Source organism: Globicephala melas, chromosome 9 (assembly GCF_963455315.2).
Source record: "Globicephala melas chromosome 9, mGloMel1.2, whole genome shotgun sequence".
Lineage (NCBI taxonomy): Eukaryota > Metazoa > Chordata > Mammalia > Artiodactyla > Delphinidae > Globicephala > Globicephala melas.
In genome coordinates, this window is record NC_083322.1 from 84,719,320 (window position 1) to 84,734,566 (window position 15,247).

A 15,247-nucleotide genomic window follows, 5' to 3' on the forward strand; every position below is an offset into this window, starting at 1 on the left:
GATGCAGAGGCCATGGGTTCGAGCCCTGGTCTGGGAAGATCCCATGTGCCGCAGAGCAACCGGGCCCGTGAGCCACAACTACTGAGCCTGCGTGTCTGGAGCCTATGCTCCACAACAAGAGAGGCCACGATAGTGAGAGGCCCATGCACCGCGATGAAGAGTGGCCCCCACTTGCCGCAACTGGAGAAAGCCCTCATGCAGAAACGAAGACCCAACACAGCCAAAAGTAAATAAATAAAATTTAAAAAAACAAAAACAAAAAACAGGACCAGGACTGAACAAAATAAAAAAGGACCTATACTATACAAGTAATCATTAGGGATTAGAAAAATGGCCATAAATTCACGTATTGAGGAGATTAAACAATTAATGAATATTATGTAAAAGCAGAAGACAACAGATTCACAGGATGAGTTTAAAAAAAAAAAGATGTGGTATATACATACAATGGAATACTATTTAGCCATAAAAAAGAATGAAATTTTGCTATTTGCAACAACATGGATGGACCTGGAGAATATTATGCTAAGTGAAATAAGTCAGACAAAGAAAGATTAATACTGTGTATTATTACTTATATATGGAATCTAAAAAGTAAAATGGATGAATATAACAAAAGAGAAACAGACTCACAGATATAGAAACAAACTAGTGGTTACCTGTACGGAGGGGGAGGGGGAAGGGGGGAGGAGGGAGGAGCAAGACAGGGGCAGGGAGTTAAGAAGTACAAACTACTATGTATAAAATAAATAAGGTACAAGGATATAATGTACAGCACAGGGAATATAGCCAATATTTTTTAACTTTATATGGAGTATAATCTATAAAAATTCTGACCTTGTCACCTAAAACTAATATATTATAAATCAACTATCCCCCAATTAAAATAAACAAACACACTGTAATGTAACTTTTAATTACGTACCATTTAATACAACTTTCTAGATTAATAACCCAATACCTGAAACATATACTACATCAGTCTGAACCATTAATTTAATGTTTCAAAAATGGAAAACTACACATAACAATGTATTCAAATTCAAAAAGTATATACTTCTTGATGAACCATATAGATACCACTTAAGTTGGTAAAAAAAATTACAAGAATATAATCCACACACTTTTCACAAAAAAGTAAATAGTACACCTTTTATTATGCGATACCTATTATACGGCAATATTATATAGCAAATAATCCAGTTTCCTCTATTACATGGAATAAAAGTAAACCTATAATAATCATAAGGAAAAAAGCCTCAATTCTCCAAAAATAATCTATCCAACAATTACAACTCAAAAGCAGTGGGATGGGAGAAGGAAACAGATAAGAGTTGAAAGAATCTCTAAATAGTCAAAATTACTGTCACAAAGGCCATGATTCACAGGATACTCTTCTTACATACATGTTTCTACACTAGGCATAATTCTAACTAACATCTAAAATCATAAAGGATAAGAAACCACAAGTTTAGAAGAGGAAGGAGGGGCAAGAGGTAAGCACAGCTGCTGCTCCCCTAGGTCATCAATATTATAATATCATAATGACAAGCCTAGACTGAAAATAAAGAGATAAGTTATGTTGTATATGCTCAGGAAAAGGATAAATCTTGGTCCTTACAACTGTATGCTTCCATTATCTAGAAAAACCACTAATCTGGAAAATCTCACATCCTGATGACGCTTGACGTGAAATTACTGTATTTGGCTTCAGTAAACATTCATCATACTATCAGTTTTCTGATGCAGTTAAAAAATTAAATTGGAAATACCAAAAAATGTCACTGCTTTAAAACATACCCTATATGCTTCCTAAAAGGGAAATGGAGAGTTACAAAGAGGACACATATTGTTCCTCCCAGTTTAGGTATACTTCTCAAAAAACACAATAAAAGACAGAAATGATACTTATTCATATATTTGCAAAAGCTGTTGACAGATGTAACATTTTTAATCTAAACCTCCCCTAGAGTCTCCCTACCCAGCAAAAACCCTACCACCACCATGACTGTATTTTCACATTTCCCTTCATTTATTCTCTATAAATGTTTTAAAGGGGGGGTGGGGGAGACTGGAGAGCAGAAAATAAAAGACTTCTTGAACCCTCTGCCAGTGTCAATAACAAAATCTCAGAAGCTTTGGTTAATGGGAAAAGAACTGTTACATTACGTTTAAACTAAATCCTATTCAGTTTTCTTTATGTAAATAATCTTTAAAAAACAAAAAACACAACCTTATGATTCTGAGTTTGGCTTGCTAAAAAAAAAAAGTAGCCTTTATGACAGGAAATACATTGCCAAAAGTAAATCTATAAGTCTCAATACTGCTTTCTCTTATTTTACTTATAAAAACTGCTGCAACAAGGGAAGCAAATATGGACACATGTAATTCAAAAAACCATGAGGCATGACTCACTTGAAATAATGCTGTTTCCCAAAATGTATTCCCTGATATGTCAGTCCCTGAAGAGAGGATTCTAAAGTCCAGTAAGTTTGGAAAACTCTTCCTGTTTGAGAGGTTCACCACACACTATTAAAGACTAGGTTCTGAGAAGTCTCACAGTAAACAAACATAACTTATTTGGCCCAGTATTAGACAAACTATTTTGACTTCAAAACCTGTTTTTCTTATTTATTTGTTTTCTTTTAGTGTACCTATCAACATCCCAAGATAGTAAGAATTCCACAGAATACGTTATAAATACTTTATACTTTATACAGTATAGTTATCCATAATAAATATAGAAGATATTATAGATGCTTCTAGCTAGTATCATCATTAATCCAAAGAAAACACAAAAACAGGACAGTTATTACAGCAAAAAATTGAGGGGGTGAGGGCAGAAGAGGCTATTGGTTCAATTCTGGTGAGCTTTTTGGGGGAGAGGGCAAGAGGAAAGAAGGGAGTCTCGTATTTTAAAAAACAAGACCAGCTCACCACATTCCTACTGAGGCAATCTGAACATCTAACAAAAATATGTGTGCCACAAGGGGGAGCCATTCCCCATCACATCTGGCATATCCTTTCAAATTAAAACATATAACAAGAAATAACATATAATCAACACTTCAAAAATATCCACATAACTATAACTAAAATAAGAATAAAATTGTTATTAATCATTTTTAAACTAGTACAAAAAGGAAAAAGTCTCAATTAGAACATCTGGTACCTGCCATAACAGATCAGTTCAAAAGCATTCAAGGAGGACATGACAAGCACAACTGGTCAAAATGAAAATTCAGTACAAAGGCTGGCAGTGGTCAAAGACGGTATGGCAAATCATCTTTACTGGCCTAGCATGGTGAATGACCCATGAATTCAATAAATGTTAGTTCTCTCCCCTCATTTTGCAGAGAGGCAAGGCTAACAGATCCAACCAGATTTAATAACTGTTTCACTATTAAAATATTAGCCATTTAATTATGAGTTAACATTGACATAAGTTATTTGCTACAAGCAACTCAGAACTAGGCTAAAATAAAAAATAAGATTTAGAGTTTGGGGGAGGGAAAAGGGTGATTAGAAGATAATTGCCCCAGTTTTCATATTCTCACAGTTCTTACTACAGAGTTTGGAGTGCATGCTGATTAAACATTGTATGGCAAGACAGAAATCTCAATTGTTTCTTGACAGATAAAACTCCTGTCTTACTTGCCTTTCTGTTTCCCTACCATCAAAGGCACAGGAGAACGATCAATGTCCAAATGAGTATTTGAAGAAAATAGAGATGGCAGAAAAACTAAGACAGATGTGGATGAGTTCAAATGGCCAAAAACTCTTCCCAAGCATGTATGCTCACTTCTGAGCAATGTTACTGTGTCACTCCTATCATCAAGAAGTGAATCTGGGCTTGGCCTCATGACTTCCTTTGGCCAATGGGACATCAGCAAACACAAAACAAGCAGAGGCTTGCCCCCTCTTTCTGCTCTATTTACCCTGCAACTATCAACATGTGTACAAGCCCAGGCTAACCTGCTAAATGATGAGAAAAATGTGATTATCACCCCAATCGACATTGCACCAAACCGCCAGACAAATAAGCAAGGTCTCCTGAGACCAACTGACCAGCAAACCATCAGACATGGTTGAGGCCATGCCGCCCCCAGCTGAGCTGACAAAGACTGTCCAGAGAGTCCAACAGATTGTGAGAAAAATCTTTAAGCCACTTAGTTTTGAGGGTTTCGGTTTGATTTGCAGCAAAATAACTGATATAGATAGGTTACAAACTTTTTACAAAAATCCATTTCTATTCTCAAACAGAATTTTATTTCATACAGTTTGATTGATATTATACCACTAACATCAGAAAAATGACACGACCTACAAGACAATATATAATTCTACCATGTCTTCAGATTCTTCAGGCAATCGGCAGGGATATAGATGAAGACGAAATATAGAATTATGCAAGTAAAAAGAATTCCAAAATCAACAGGATGTCTTGATCCTTTTGTCAGTATTGTGTGTGTGCATGTGCACGTGCATGTGTGTATACATATATACCCATACACACACAAAAAAATCAAGTTAACATGTTTCAAGGATAAAGGCTAAACAAATGCAAAAATGAATTTCTGTGAAAACTAGAGTATTATCACAAAGATAAGCATTATCACTATAAAGATCATAGAAACAGCTACATCTTACCTATACTGTCCTCTTTTAGTTTCTACAGAATTTAGGGCAAATTCTTTTCGCTGCTCTGGTTTTAATTAAACAAACAAACAAACAAAACTGGTCTGCAGAAAACAACTTCCTCAGTCTTCTAAGCTCTTAAAAAAACAAGCAAAGTAAAAATCCAGTTTGGGAAAACATCAAATGACCAGTTCAGGAAAGCTTTTCGCTAGATACTCCTCTTCATACCATAGGAATGGCTGGATCTGGAGGATACTGAGGTAAAGGCACATGGACCGTGCACAGGCAGCTTCCTGCCACGAAATCTAAAGCTGCAGAACTAAAAGCAGTCCTTGGGCTTCCCTGGTGGCACAGTGGTTAAGAATCCAGCTGCCAATGCAGGGGACAGCGTTCGAGCCCTGGTCCGGGAAGATCCCACATGCCGCGGAGCAGCTAAGCCCATGCACCACAACTACAGAGCCCGCGAGCCACAACTACTGAGCCCGCATGCTACAAAGACTGAAACCCGCACGTCTAGAGCCCATGCTCCAAAACAAGAAGCCACTGCAATGAGAAGCCCGTGCACCACAACAAAGAGTAGTCCCCGCTCACCACAACTAGGGAGCAGCAGCGAAGACCCAACACAGCCTAATTAATTAATTAATTAATTATTTAAAAGCAGTCCTTGCAGATCACATTAGATAGGGGGCCAGAGCCACAACTGGTAACAAAGAGGATGCATCTGCCTAGAGTTTCCTCTGTGCCATACATATTATCCAAGAACCCTAAGAGGTAATAGCAACCAGGGTAGGTGGCACTTCAAGGACTTGAGACCCACAACCTAGCCACACACTGTTCCATTCCTGGCACTGTTGTGTAACCTGGCACTGAGTAACCTTAAAACCCTAAGTTACTCCTATCTATGTTTGTTTAAGTTGAGAAAGTTCGGGAGAGCTGATCACTAAAAGATCCCTTTGAAACTTTCTTCACTTTTTTCCTCTTTCCAAACTAGAATGTCAATTATTACTTACAATACCGAAAGTTTAGCACAAATAAATGTGAAAATTGGCTGATCTTTGACCTAAGCAGTCTCTGCTCTGAGAATGAGTAACAATGCACCAGACTTAGATGGGCCTACATTCACTTCCAAGAGCCAGCGGACTGGATTCTGCCTCTGCTTTTTTTTTTTTTTTTTTTTTGCAGTACGCGGGCCTGTCACCGCTGTGGCCTCTCCCGTTGCGGAGCACAAGCTCCGGACGCGCAGGCTCAGCAGCCATGGCTCACGGGCCCCACCGCTCCGCGGCATGTGGGATCTTCCCGGACCAGGGCACGAACCCGTGTCCCCTGCATTGGCAGGCGGACTCTCAACCACTGCGCCACCAGGGAAGCCCTGTCTCTGCTTTTAAAATAATCTATATTCCACAACACAGAGAAGGGTAGGAAATAGAAAGTAGCTCAATATATGCACTGGTCTGCTCATTTTCTCACATAATCACATATTTAACTGATGATTCCTTTGTATCACAATATATTTAATAGCCAACATTTATTCAGCACCTTCCACATGATGAATCCAATGCTAAGCATTAAAGCATTACTGCATAAAGCAAGAAGACAATTTTAAGTGATGTTAAAGTAAGAGAACTATTGTATGGACTGGAAAAATATATAGCGAAATTCATTTCACTTCCAAAATAAATCCACGGTAAAAAGAACAACAGAATCTTAATTATTTCACTGATTTTCTTTAAAAAAAAAAAAAAACACAGATAAATAGAAGCTGAAATTTAACCTCTAGCATTCACATCAAGAAAGTAATTTATTCTTAATATTCCCAAGAGGTTTCATTATATTCTTATCTCTTTATTTCAAACCTATAGCAAAATGAGGAACAAAGAACAGAAACTTGCCTAAAACATATAATTAAAAGTTAAAATAAAAAAACTAAAACCTCTTACCTGAGCATGAAAATTGGACATAGTTGTTGTCTCTATATCCTTCTTTCCCAATATCTCCATTTTCACTGGTGAATTGGGAAAATTAAATGAAAAGTAGTCTAAAAAATCAGGTAAATAAGTAGCTGCCCCATGAACAATACCCATTACATAGAAAGCTGCAGAGTTCTCGTTTTCACTGAACACCAGACCCACAAACTCTTCTGCAAACCTCTCCATCTCCACAGGAGACAGGTGGGAGAGTTCATTGCTGTAGGCGTGGATAACTGATGCACCTCCATTAGGCTGGTGCTCAATATGAATGAGCTGTTTGAACTCCAAAGTGTCCAACCTTTTGAGGTTGTTCTGAACCCGTGGCTCCTTTAATGAGACAAATGGAAACTCACTGTTCTCTGGAATTTTGGAATCATAGTTCTTGGTATCCAAATTCTTTCCACTGTACTCCTTTATGTTATCACTTAGGATGCCTTTGGCTTCTTGATCTTCAACATCAGACAGCAATCCTGAGCAGATGGTTTGAATAGATTTGCTATACATTTTTGGACGCTTCCGTTTTTCATTCTCTTTGTGTTTCTTTTTCTTCTTCTTCTTTGCCTTCTTAATTTGTAAGTCTTCTACACTTGTTTTTGGTTTCTCCTTCCCACCTGTTGGGAAACATTTTTTTTGAAACTCTGTATTTTAGTTTCTTTAAAAACCATGCTTTAGGAATTGTTTTATAATAAATAAGCAAAATTCACTCAGAATGAAGTTTATATTTGGGACTTGTTTTACACAGTATTGACAATCACAATTTAGTCAGGTTCTTTCCCTCTCTCTCCACACACACAGGCACACACACACAGAGGAAGGCTTAAGAAAAAGTTATGCCTAGAGTGCATGGTACCATTCTGACATGTAGCAGATGCTCAATCAGTATTTACTGAAGTAACGAAACAAATGCTTTAGAAACCATAATCTTCAAATTCTAAATACAGAAAGTCAGAAATGGAAAGATGAACAAAAGTCAATATGAACAATGCCCTGCAGATGTTTTCCATCAATACATATCATTTTTACTTTAAATTCTTAAAAATTGCATATAGGTGTCAAGACTTACAAATCATAAAAGGAGAAAAATACTTGCATAGTGTATCAGCAACAAACATAGCAATTCCTTAGCTTTTTACCATGTGTCCTCCTTGGTAAAGTACTCTTTCATCCAAAATGGGCTATGTTAGATCTACTAGAGCCTACAAAGTTTCCAGTGAAGACCTAACAAGGTACCATAAGAGATGACAAAATTAGAATCATTTATCATGTCCTAAGTACAAATGATATCCATGTACTGGTAAAGAGAGAAATTTAAAAAAGGAAAGAAAGAAAGAAAAAGACATGGGTCATAGTAAGTTTATATATTAATGAGTTTCTGTAACCAAAGGCAAGTAGACCCCGGGCTCAGTAATTCAGAAATCCAAAGAATAAAAAATTAATCCACAGAGGCTATACAGCTATAGAATTTAAGTGTACATATATAAATACAACATTATCACAGTATACTTATTTCTATACGATAAGAAAAATAGAAAAGAGTAAACATCCTCACGAGAAAATATTATGCTTCCTAAGATAATATGAAAAAAGCCATTAAGATAACAGTTGAGGAAAGAAGGCATTCACTGTTTCCACCTGTTATTTCACTTTTATAGATAACCTGTCATGAATTAAGTTTTCTCAACCTGCTTCTTTAGCCAAATTCTTCCATCCTCACATATCTCTATTATTCTTTTCTGTCTCTGGTGAATGAGATGTCCTGCCTACTTCCCCAAAATAAGTCCATCCCATCAACTCCAAAACCCTTGCTTAAAGTTCTCTATCCTCTTCTTTTGACCATCAAACTTCTTATAAAAAACTGCAATGCCCAGTGCCTTTCCTTTATTAACTGACCATTCTTATCCCCTAAATTCTGGGTCTGCTTCCAGTCTACTCAAATTTACTTTCCCAGAATGTTCATATATCAAATCCAATGATATTCTCTCAAATCGCTCTTCCTGATCTCTCCAATGTTTTATGTAATTACCCAACTCATCCTTGATTATTTTTTACTTCCATGATACTACTGCCTTAATTTTTGGTCTAAAAGCCTCATGACTATCTCTCATCCTTAATGCGGGAGCCATACTAATCATTCTATACGCTTTATATATTGCTTTGATCATGTTCATCCCTTGACTCAACTGCTTTCAAGCGTTCTCAAATACAACCTCTTCAGTCTGGAATCCAGAGTCAATGCCCTCAAGTACGCCATGCTCTGGTCCAATCTGCACTACTTACAACTTCTTATGAAACATACCTAGTCCTACTTTATCTTCCTACTACTGGCAAAGGCATTTTCTTTCCCTAAAATATCCTTGCCCTGCCTAGTACTTACTACTGAACTCTTTCTTACCCATCCTTTAAAGACTACTCTTACATCATCTTCTTCATTTTGTTTTCCCTCATCTTTGTAGTTGGAACTGAAATCACTTCACTCTAAGCTCATGTTATTATATATTCTATATCTATGAATATGGTCATATAAAGTTATTATTTTTTCATTCATAGGATGCCTGTATAATATATGTCCTTCAGGATACTGTATGAGTGAAACAAGTAACTTTGATGAATTCAGAGTGAAACACTTTTTTTTACCAATCATCAAATCCCTCCTGGCATCTAGTACACTGCTACAGATGAACATTTAATGACTCCATGAATGCAAAGATTTCTCTCACCAACAGACTACCTGAAGTTCATAGGTTTTTTCCCTTGTCTCCCATTCAGTCAGTTTTTCACCACATGAATACTATCACTAAATCCTAACCCTGAAACAACAACCATAAATATTCTCTCAAGTTCATAGCAATTCTTGAAAAAACAAAGTTTAATGTTAATAATAAACTATCTCTTCTAAAAATTCGTAAGTATGCAATGGAGACCAAATTGGTATCATTATGAAAAGCAAAACTAAAAATCTGTAAACATTATTGATTATGCAGGTTTGCAAAGTCATAAAATGCAACACTTAATACAGTATTAATTTTCTCGAGTCTATATGTAAGTAGTTTTAAAATATATTAACAAATTCATACTTGCTACCCAGGTATAAACTATCAAAACATCAGATTCAGGTTAAAATCTTAGGAAAAAATTAGTAATAAAAAGTTAAGGGCTTCCCTGGTGGCGCAGTGGTTGAGAGTCCGCCTGCCGATACAGGGGACGCAGGTTCGTGCCCCGGTTCGGGAAGATCCCACATGCCGCGGAGCGGCAGGGCCCGTGAGCCATGGCCACTGAGCCTGCGCGTCTGGAGCCTGTGCTCCGCAACGGGAGACGCCACAGCAGTGAGAGGCCCGCGTACCGCAAAAAAAAAAAAAAAAAAAAAACTGGGCGTTAATCAAAATGAAAGATAAAAGAGGTTTATATTCAATATATGTAAGTAAAATCCAAATGAGTCAAGCAAAAAAGACAGTAGTGTATTAAAAAACAGGACTTAAAGTTTAACGGGCTTAGGTATAATTAATAACTAAACTGGAAATACATGTAAAATTGTACAAATTAAATGGTTTGCCAAAATAAGCAGAATTTCATTTGAATGAAAAAATAAGCTTAATATCCTATTATATTTACAACTAACACATATTTTAAAGTTAAAATAGTAAATATCCAGTCATGTTACTTTAAAATAAAATAGGTACAACAGTTTGTCTATTTCTTAGTCACAAGGATGGATGAAAACAGTAGTAGTATAATAGAAACTGGAAAATACAAACTAATAAGAAATTAGTCAAGAGACTATTATATTGAGCATCAAGTAATTAAACTTCCATGACAAACTACTCTGTAATTAAATACTAAAGTGAGCACAGTGTGCAGAAAAGAGTTAAACATAACACATCTGAGACTGCTATCCTTAGGCCTGCTTGCAAGGGTGGCCTCTGGCTGGTATCTGAGAACTTGTATTTTCGGAAGGTTACTACCATTCCTTGATAAGAGTGGCTCAGTGTACCTGAACTGTTTGTGCAAACAATATGGTTTACACTGAACACCTGTTTTCCTTCTGGAATTTTGCTACCTGCTACACAGGGGGTGCCTATGTGACCAGCTCCCAGTAGACACCCTGACTATTGAGTTTCTAATGAGCTTCCCTGGTAGACAACATTTCACATATTTTATCACAATTCACTGCTGGAAGAATTAAGTGCATCCTTTGTGACTCCACTAGGAGAGGACTCTTGGAAGCTTGTGCCTAGCTTCCTCCAGAAATTGCCACATGTTGCCTTTTCTCCTTACTAATTTTACTTTATATACTCCACTATAATAAATCACAGCCATGAGTACAAATTTATGCTGAGTCTTGTGAATTCTCCCAGCAAATCATCAAACCTGGGGGTAGTCTTGGGGATCCCCCCTCAGTGGGTACAGGTAAAATGCATTCTTTACATTTAAATCAAATCAAGGCACTAGCCTTTACTAGGTAATTTTTTTTTAAAGTTTTATACAATCTCTCACTCATTTAATGTCTTGGAATGATACATGAAATGCAACAGATACATATGTAGGAAATTTTTAAATACTTAAGGAGATAAGATCATTTTGAATGCTAATGTTTTTCTCTTATACTAAAAGGTATTTAAAGTACATATTTACTCTAAATTCATAATTCTTCAAACGGAGCCCAATAAATCAGAACTACAGTGTTTTTTTTTAAAGGATCCTGGTAAATACCTATAACGGAAAGAATTGCTAAGTAATATGGACCCTCAAAAAGTATAAAAGTATAAGGTTGATGGGAGACCCTCCCCACAAAGAGCCACACACATATGCATAGTGGACCTCAAACACACACATACACACACACACACCAAGCAGACACACACATGCACAGATAGCCAAAGAGAGAATCTGACACAGAGAGAAATGGAGACACACACACAATCAGAAGAAAGAAGAACTCATACAGAGACAGAAAAAAACCACACACAGATTAAAAAAACAGCATGCGTTGTTAATGGCAAATTATTTTTAAAAAATCTTTAAAAATCACAAAATCACTGGAATTAATTTCCACTCCTAACCTTAGTATATTTTTAGTGTTAATAAAGGAAAAATAAAGGTTGCCCAGAGATACTGGATATGATTTCATATCTAATATGGGAAGTAATATATATATATATATAAAATTCCATTATCATACACAGAAAGCAGTAATTAGCTTAGCTATTTTCAACCTTTGGTCTTTGGGGAATGACTTTCCTTTTTTGACACAGCAACATCTTCGCTCCTCCTGTCATGAATTACCTACCTGTGACCTTTAGTACACTACCAATAACCTTGAACACTGGCTTCTTTTCATCCCCTTTCTACCTGCTCGTCAGCAAGCTTCACTGATATGCTATAATGATAAAATTTACTCTCAAGAATACTATAATCATAACATCCATGTTCTCACACCTTATCAATAAACAACATAAAACGGCTGAAACACATAAGTGTACTCAGAAAAAGTAGTTGGTAGACATTAGATATAAAAGGATGAGCTAAATAAGCTTATGTTTCAAATTTATTTGTTCCTTTAAACTGTTTCTAATAAAGCAAACTCCTATTTTATCAGTGAAAAACATTTACAAGATTTCTGCATCAATAAAACATTTCTGGCATGTATATAATCATGTACATATTTCTAGTCATAACACAGTTTTTAATGAAAATGTGGAAGAAATAAGACTGGTGTGGAGTTAGCAGTTAGTTACTTTATTTTTTTCCCCCTTTTAGAAAAAAATTTCTTTTTTTTTTGGCCGTGCCCCGCAGCATGCGGGACCTTAGTTCCTGGACTAGGATCAAACCGTGCCCCCTGCAATGGAAGCACAGACTCTTAACCACTGGGCCACCAGGGAAGTCCCATGGAGTGAGAGTTAGCATCTACTGTCAGATATTCAAGTGTCATCACCAATCAATCAATGCCTGCGTCTGCCATAGCTTGCAATTGTTAGCATTATCAGAAGGAGAAAATTTTAAGGAGAGTATAAAAGTTGAAAGCCATAAAAGAAAAAGGGACATAAAGTAGTAAATAATAGGATACTTACTGCCCCCACTTAACTGATTCTCTTGTTGCTCCAGGACACCAGTAACAAAGGATGCCTTTCCCTGATCATAAGGCTCACTTGGGAAATGGCCGGCCACACAAGCAGAACAAATTGTTTTTGCCAGATGGTAACAATAGCTTACACTTACTCAGTGCTTACCATGGGACAGGCACAATTTCTCAAATTAATCATGTTTTTATTCATTTAATTATCTATATACTAACCACTAGGAGGGGAGATAGTTTTGTCATTGTTTTTAATCACAAGAGTTAATCTTTCATGTGTTTGTAAGTAACATTCATAGCTACTTATTGAATACCTGAGGGCTAGACAACTGTACTTGGCACTTCCCCCTTACTTTACCTCATTTAATCTCTGCAACCCTGTAAGACAGTAATTAAATTATTATTTACCTCCATTTTACAATAAATAGATTTTCCTATGGTCATCCCAGAGGTCACCAATTTATTTCCAAATCTATCTCTTTTTTTCCCCTCTATCATCACTAGGTTTTAGTTTAGCTCGGTTTAAAATACCTCTTAAATTTTTCATTTACTTCAAAGTCAAGGTTACCACTGTATATTACTGGAAAATCTCCACTTTTCAGGCTATTTAAAATTCTGATTGCACATGTAATTTCTACGTTCACATACTTCACATTAATCGTATGTTAGGAATCTAACATTCAACCAAGTGACAGGAATTTACATCACTGTACAAACGGATAACGAAATGACTATATGACTAAACCAATAAAAAATGACTATTTGACTAAACCAAGAGGGTAAAGGTAAGAAAACATTTCAAGTGTTAATCACTAGCTGCTGTAGAGCACTAGTGTGATTATATTCAACTCCTGCCTCAAAGGCTTACAGTCTATTTAGACAACATAGATAAAACACACTGGCAAAAAAATAGAACAAAAGGACCATGAGCATTCACCAAGTAGCCATCAACTTAAGCTCTGACATGTTTCTTCAAGGTCAAAAGAATTTTATAGAAAATAAAGTTCTGACAAGTAGAAAATAGAGCTTAGACAAAGTGCCACCAAAGAACATCTGGAAACATGACAAAGAATGAAATGAAATTATAGAATCTAATACTGTTTACCTTAAATAATATAAATTAACCAGTAATTTCATTGCACCTACAGTGCTATGGCCTTTTCTCCCTTATGCAGATAGAAAGGCTTATCCACACATAAATTCAATATGAAATTAATCAAAGTCAACGTGTTCTGATCCACAAATTGTTAACTTGATGAGGCAGCAAATGAATTTGCTAGCTATCTAGCAACCAAATGCCACTGATTCTTCTTACCTTGCTACCTGAGTGAATTTAAAACTATCCTTCTATCACAAATTCTCTCTGGAAAAGTTCAGATTTATTGACAGGATTTATATTATTACCTCACCATCCACCCCTATGTATAAACAACAACTAAAAATAGTTGTAATGAGAAAAAACAGGAAACAAAAAGAGGATATTCTTAAGCATGCAAGAAACAAACAGTAAAACAACACCTTCTTATTTAGCTCAGAGTAAAATGCTCCCTCTAAATCCCAGACTATGCTATGGTGATTATCATCAAATATTGGTAAGATCTCTTCCTCCACCATAACTATCATGCTAAAAATTTCTTTAGCCTTTTATTTTAGAATATCTAAATATGGATAAAGACTAGTAATATAAACACAGAGTCAGAGAACCTATTTTCAAATAATTTAAGGAACCTTATAATTACCTTTAGTACTTTCTAATAACTCACTAAATAAATATACTAAAGACATATTACTACACAGATTAGAAAACCCCACTATTATATTTACCTTTCATAGTCTGACCACAAATGTTTATTCCCAGCAAAATTCAGCACCAAATAACATTTCTTACTTTAATCACTAAGCCAATACATATATACTGAACAATGTAACACAGTACAACTGAAATCACTTAATATAAACTTACTTTTCAGCAAAATCTTTACTTCTCCATTTTCTTTCTTGATCTCATTCATTATTTTATGCTTCTTTTTTTCTCTTTCCTTTTCTTTATCCCTTTCTTTAATTTTGTCTTTGATTTTATCTAAAAGACAAAATAAATATTTAAAACTATTTTAAAATTTTATTTTTTTCATGAACTACAGTGAAATTTCTAGAATTACAACACACCAAGAAAATTAGAATGAAAAACAAACATGCTTTTTTTTCTTTCTCTAAGGTTTTAGTTATTTATAAATTTCCTTTCATATATTGAACACCAGAATATATAATACATCATAAACTATCAAAATTTATCACTACACATTTTATCCTAAAGATTATTCTTCACATACTTCATGTCCAATACAATAACAAACTAACTTCAAATCACTTAAAGTAAGTGGCTAACTTTAATCGAGAGAGTAAACTACAACGGAAAAGGGGCTAATTTTGAAGCTGGGCATATCTGGATTGGTTAACATAACACTGGAAAAAATAGTCATTCTCAATATTCTAATATGTAAAATAATGGTTGATATCTTTCTCATGGGTTACTACAAGGACTAAATGAAGAAAGATATAAAATGACTACCCA

At 35.6% G+C, this 15,247-nt stretch overlaps 1 protein-coding gene across 1 annotated transcript in view; it reads right to left on the reverse strand.

Moving 5' to 3' along the window:
- The window catches only part of RSBN1L (round spermatid basic protein 1 like), a 65,141-nt gene that overhangs the window by 18,840 nt on the left and 31,054 nt on the right, over positions 1–15,247 (reverse strand). The window contains exons 2-3 of the mRNA XM_030834298.2: positions 14,639–14,755; positions 6,576–7,216 (exon numbers count right to left, since the gene is read on the reverse strand). Coding sequence (XP_030690158.1) covers positions 6,576–7,216; positions 14,639–14,755 — 758 coding nt within the window. The remainder of the gene's footprint in view (positions 1–6,575; positions 7,217–14,638; positions 14,756–15,247) is intronic.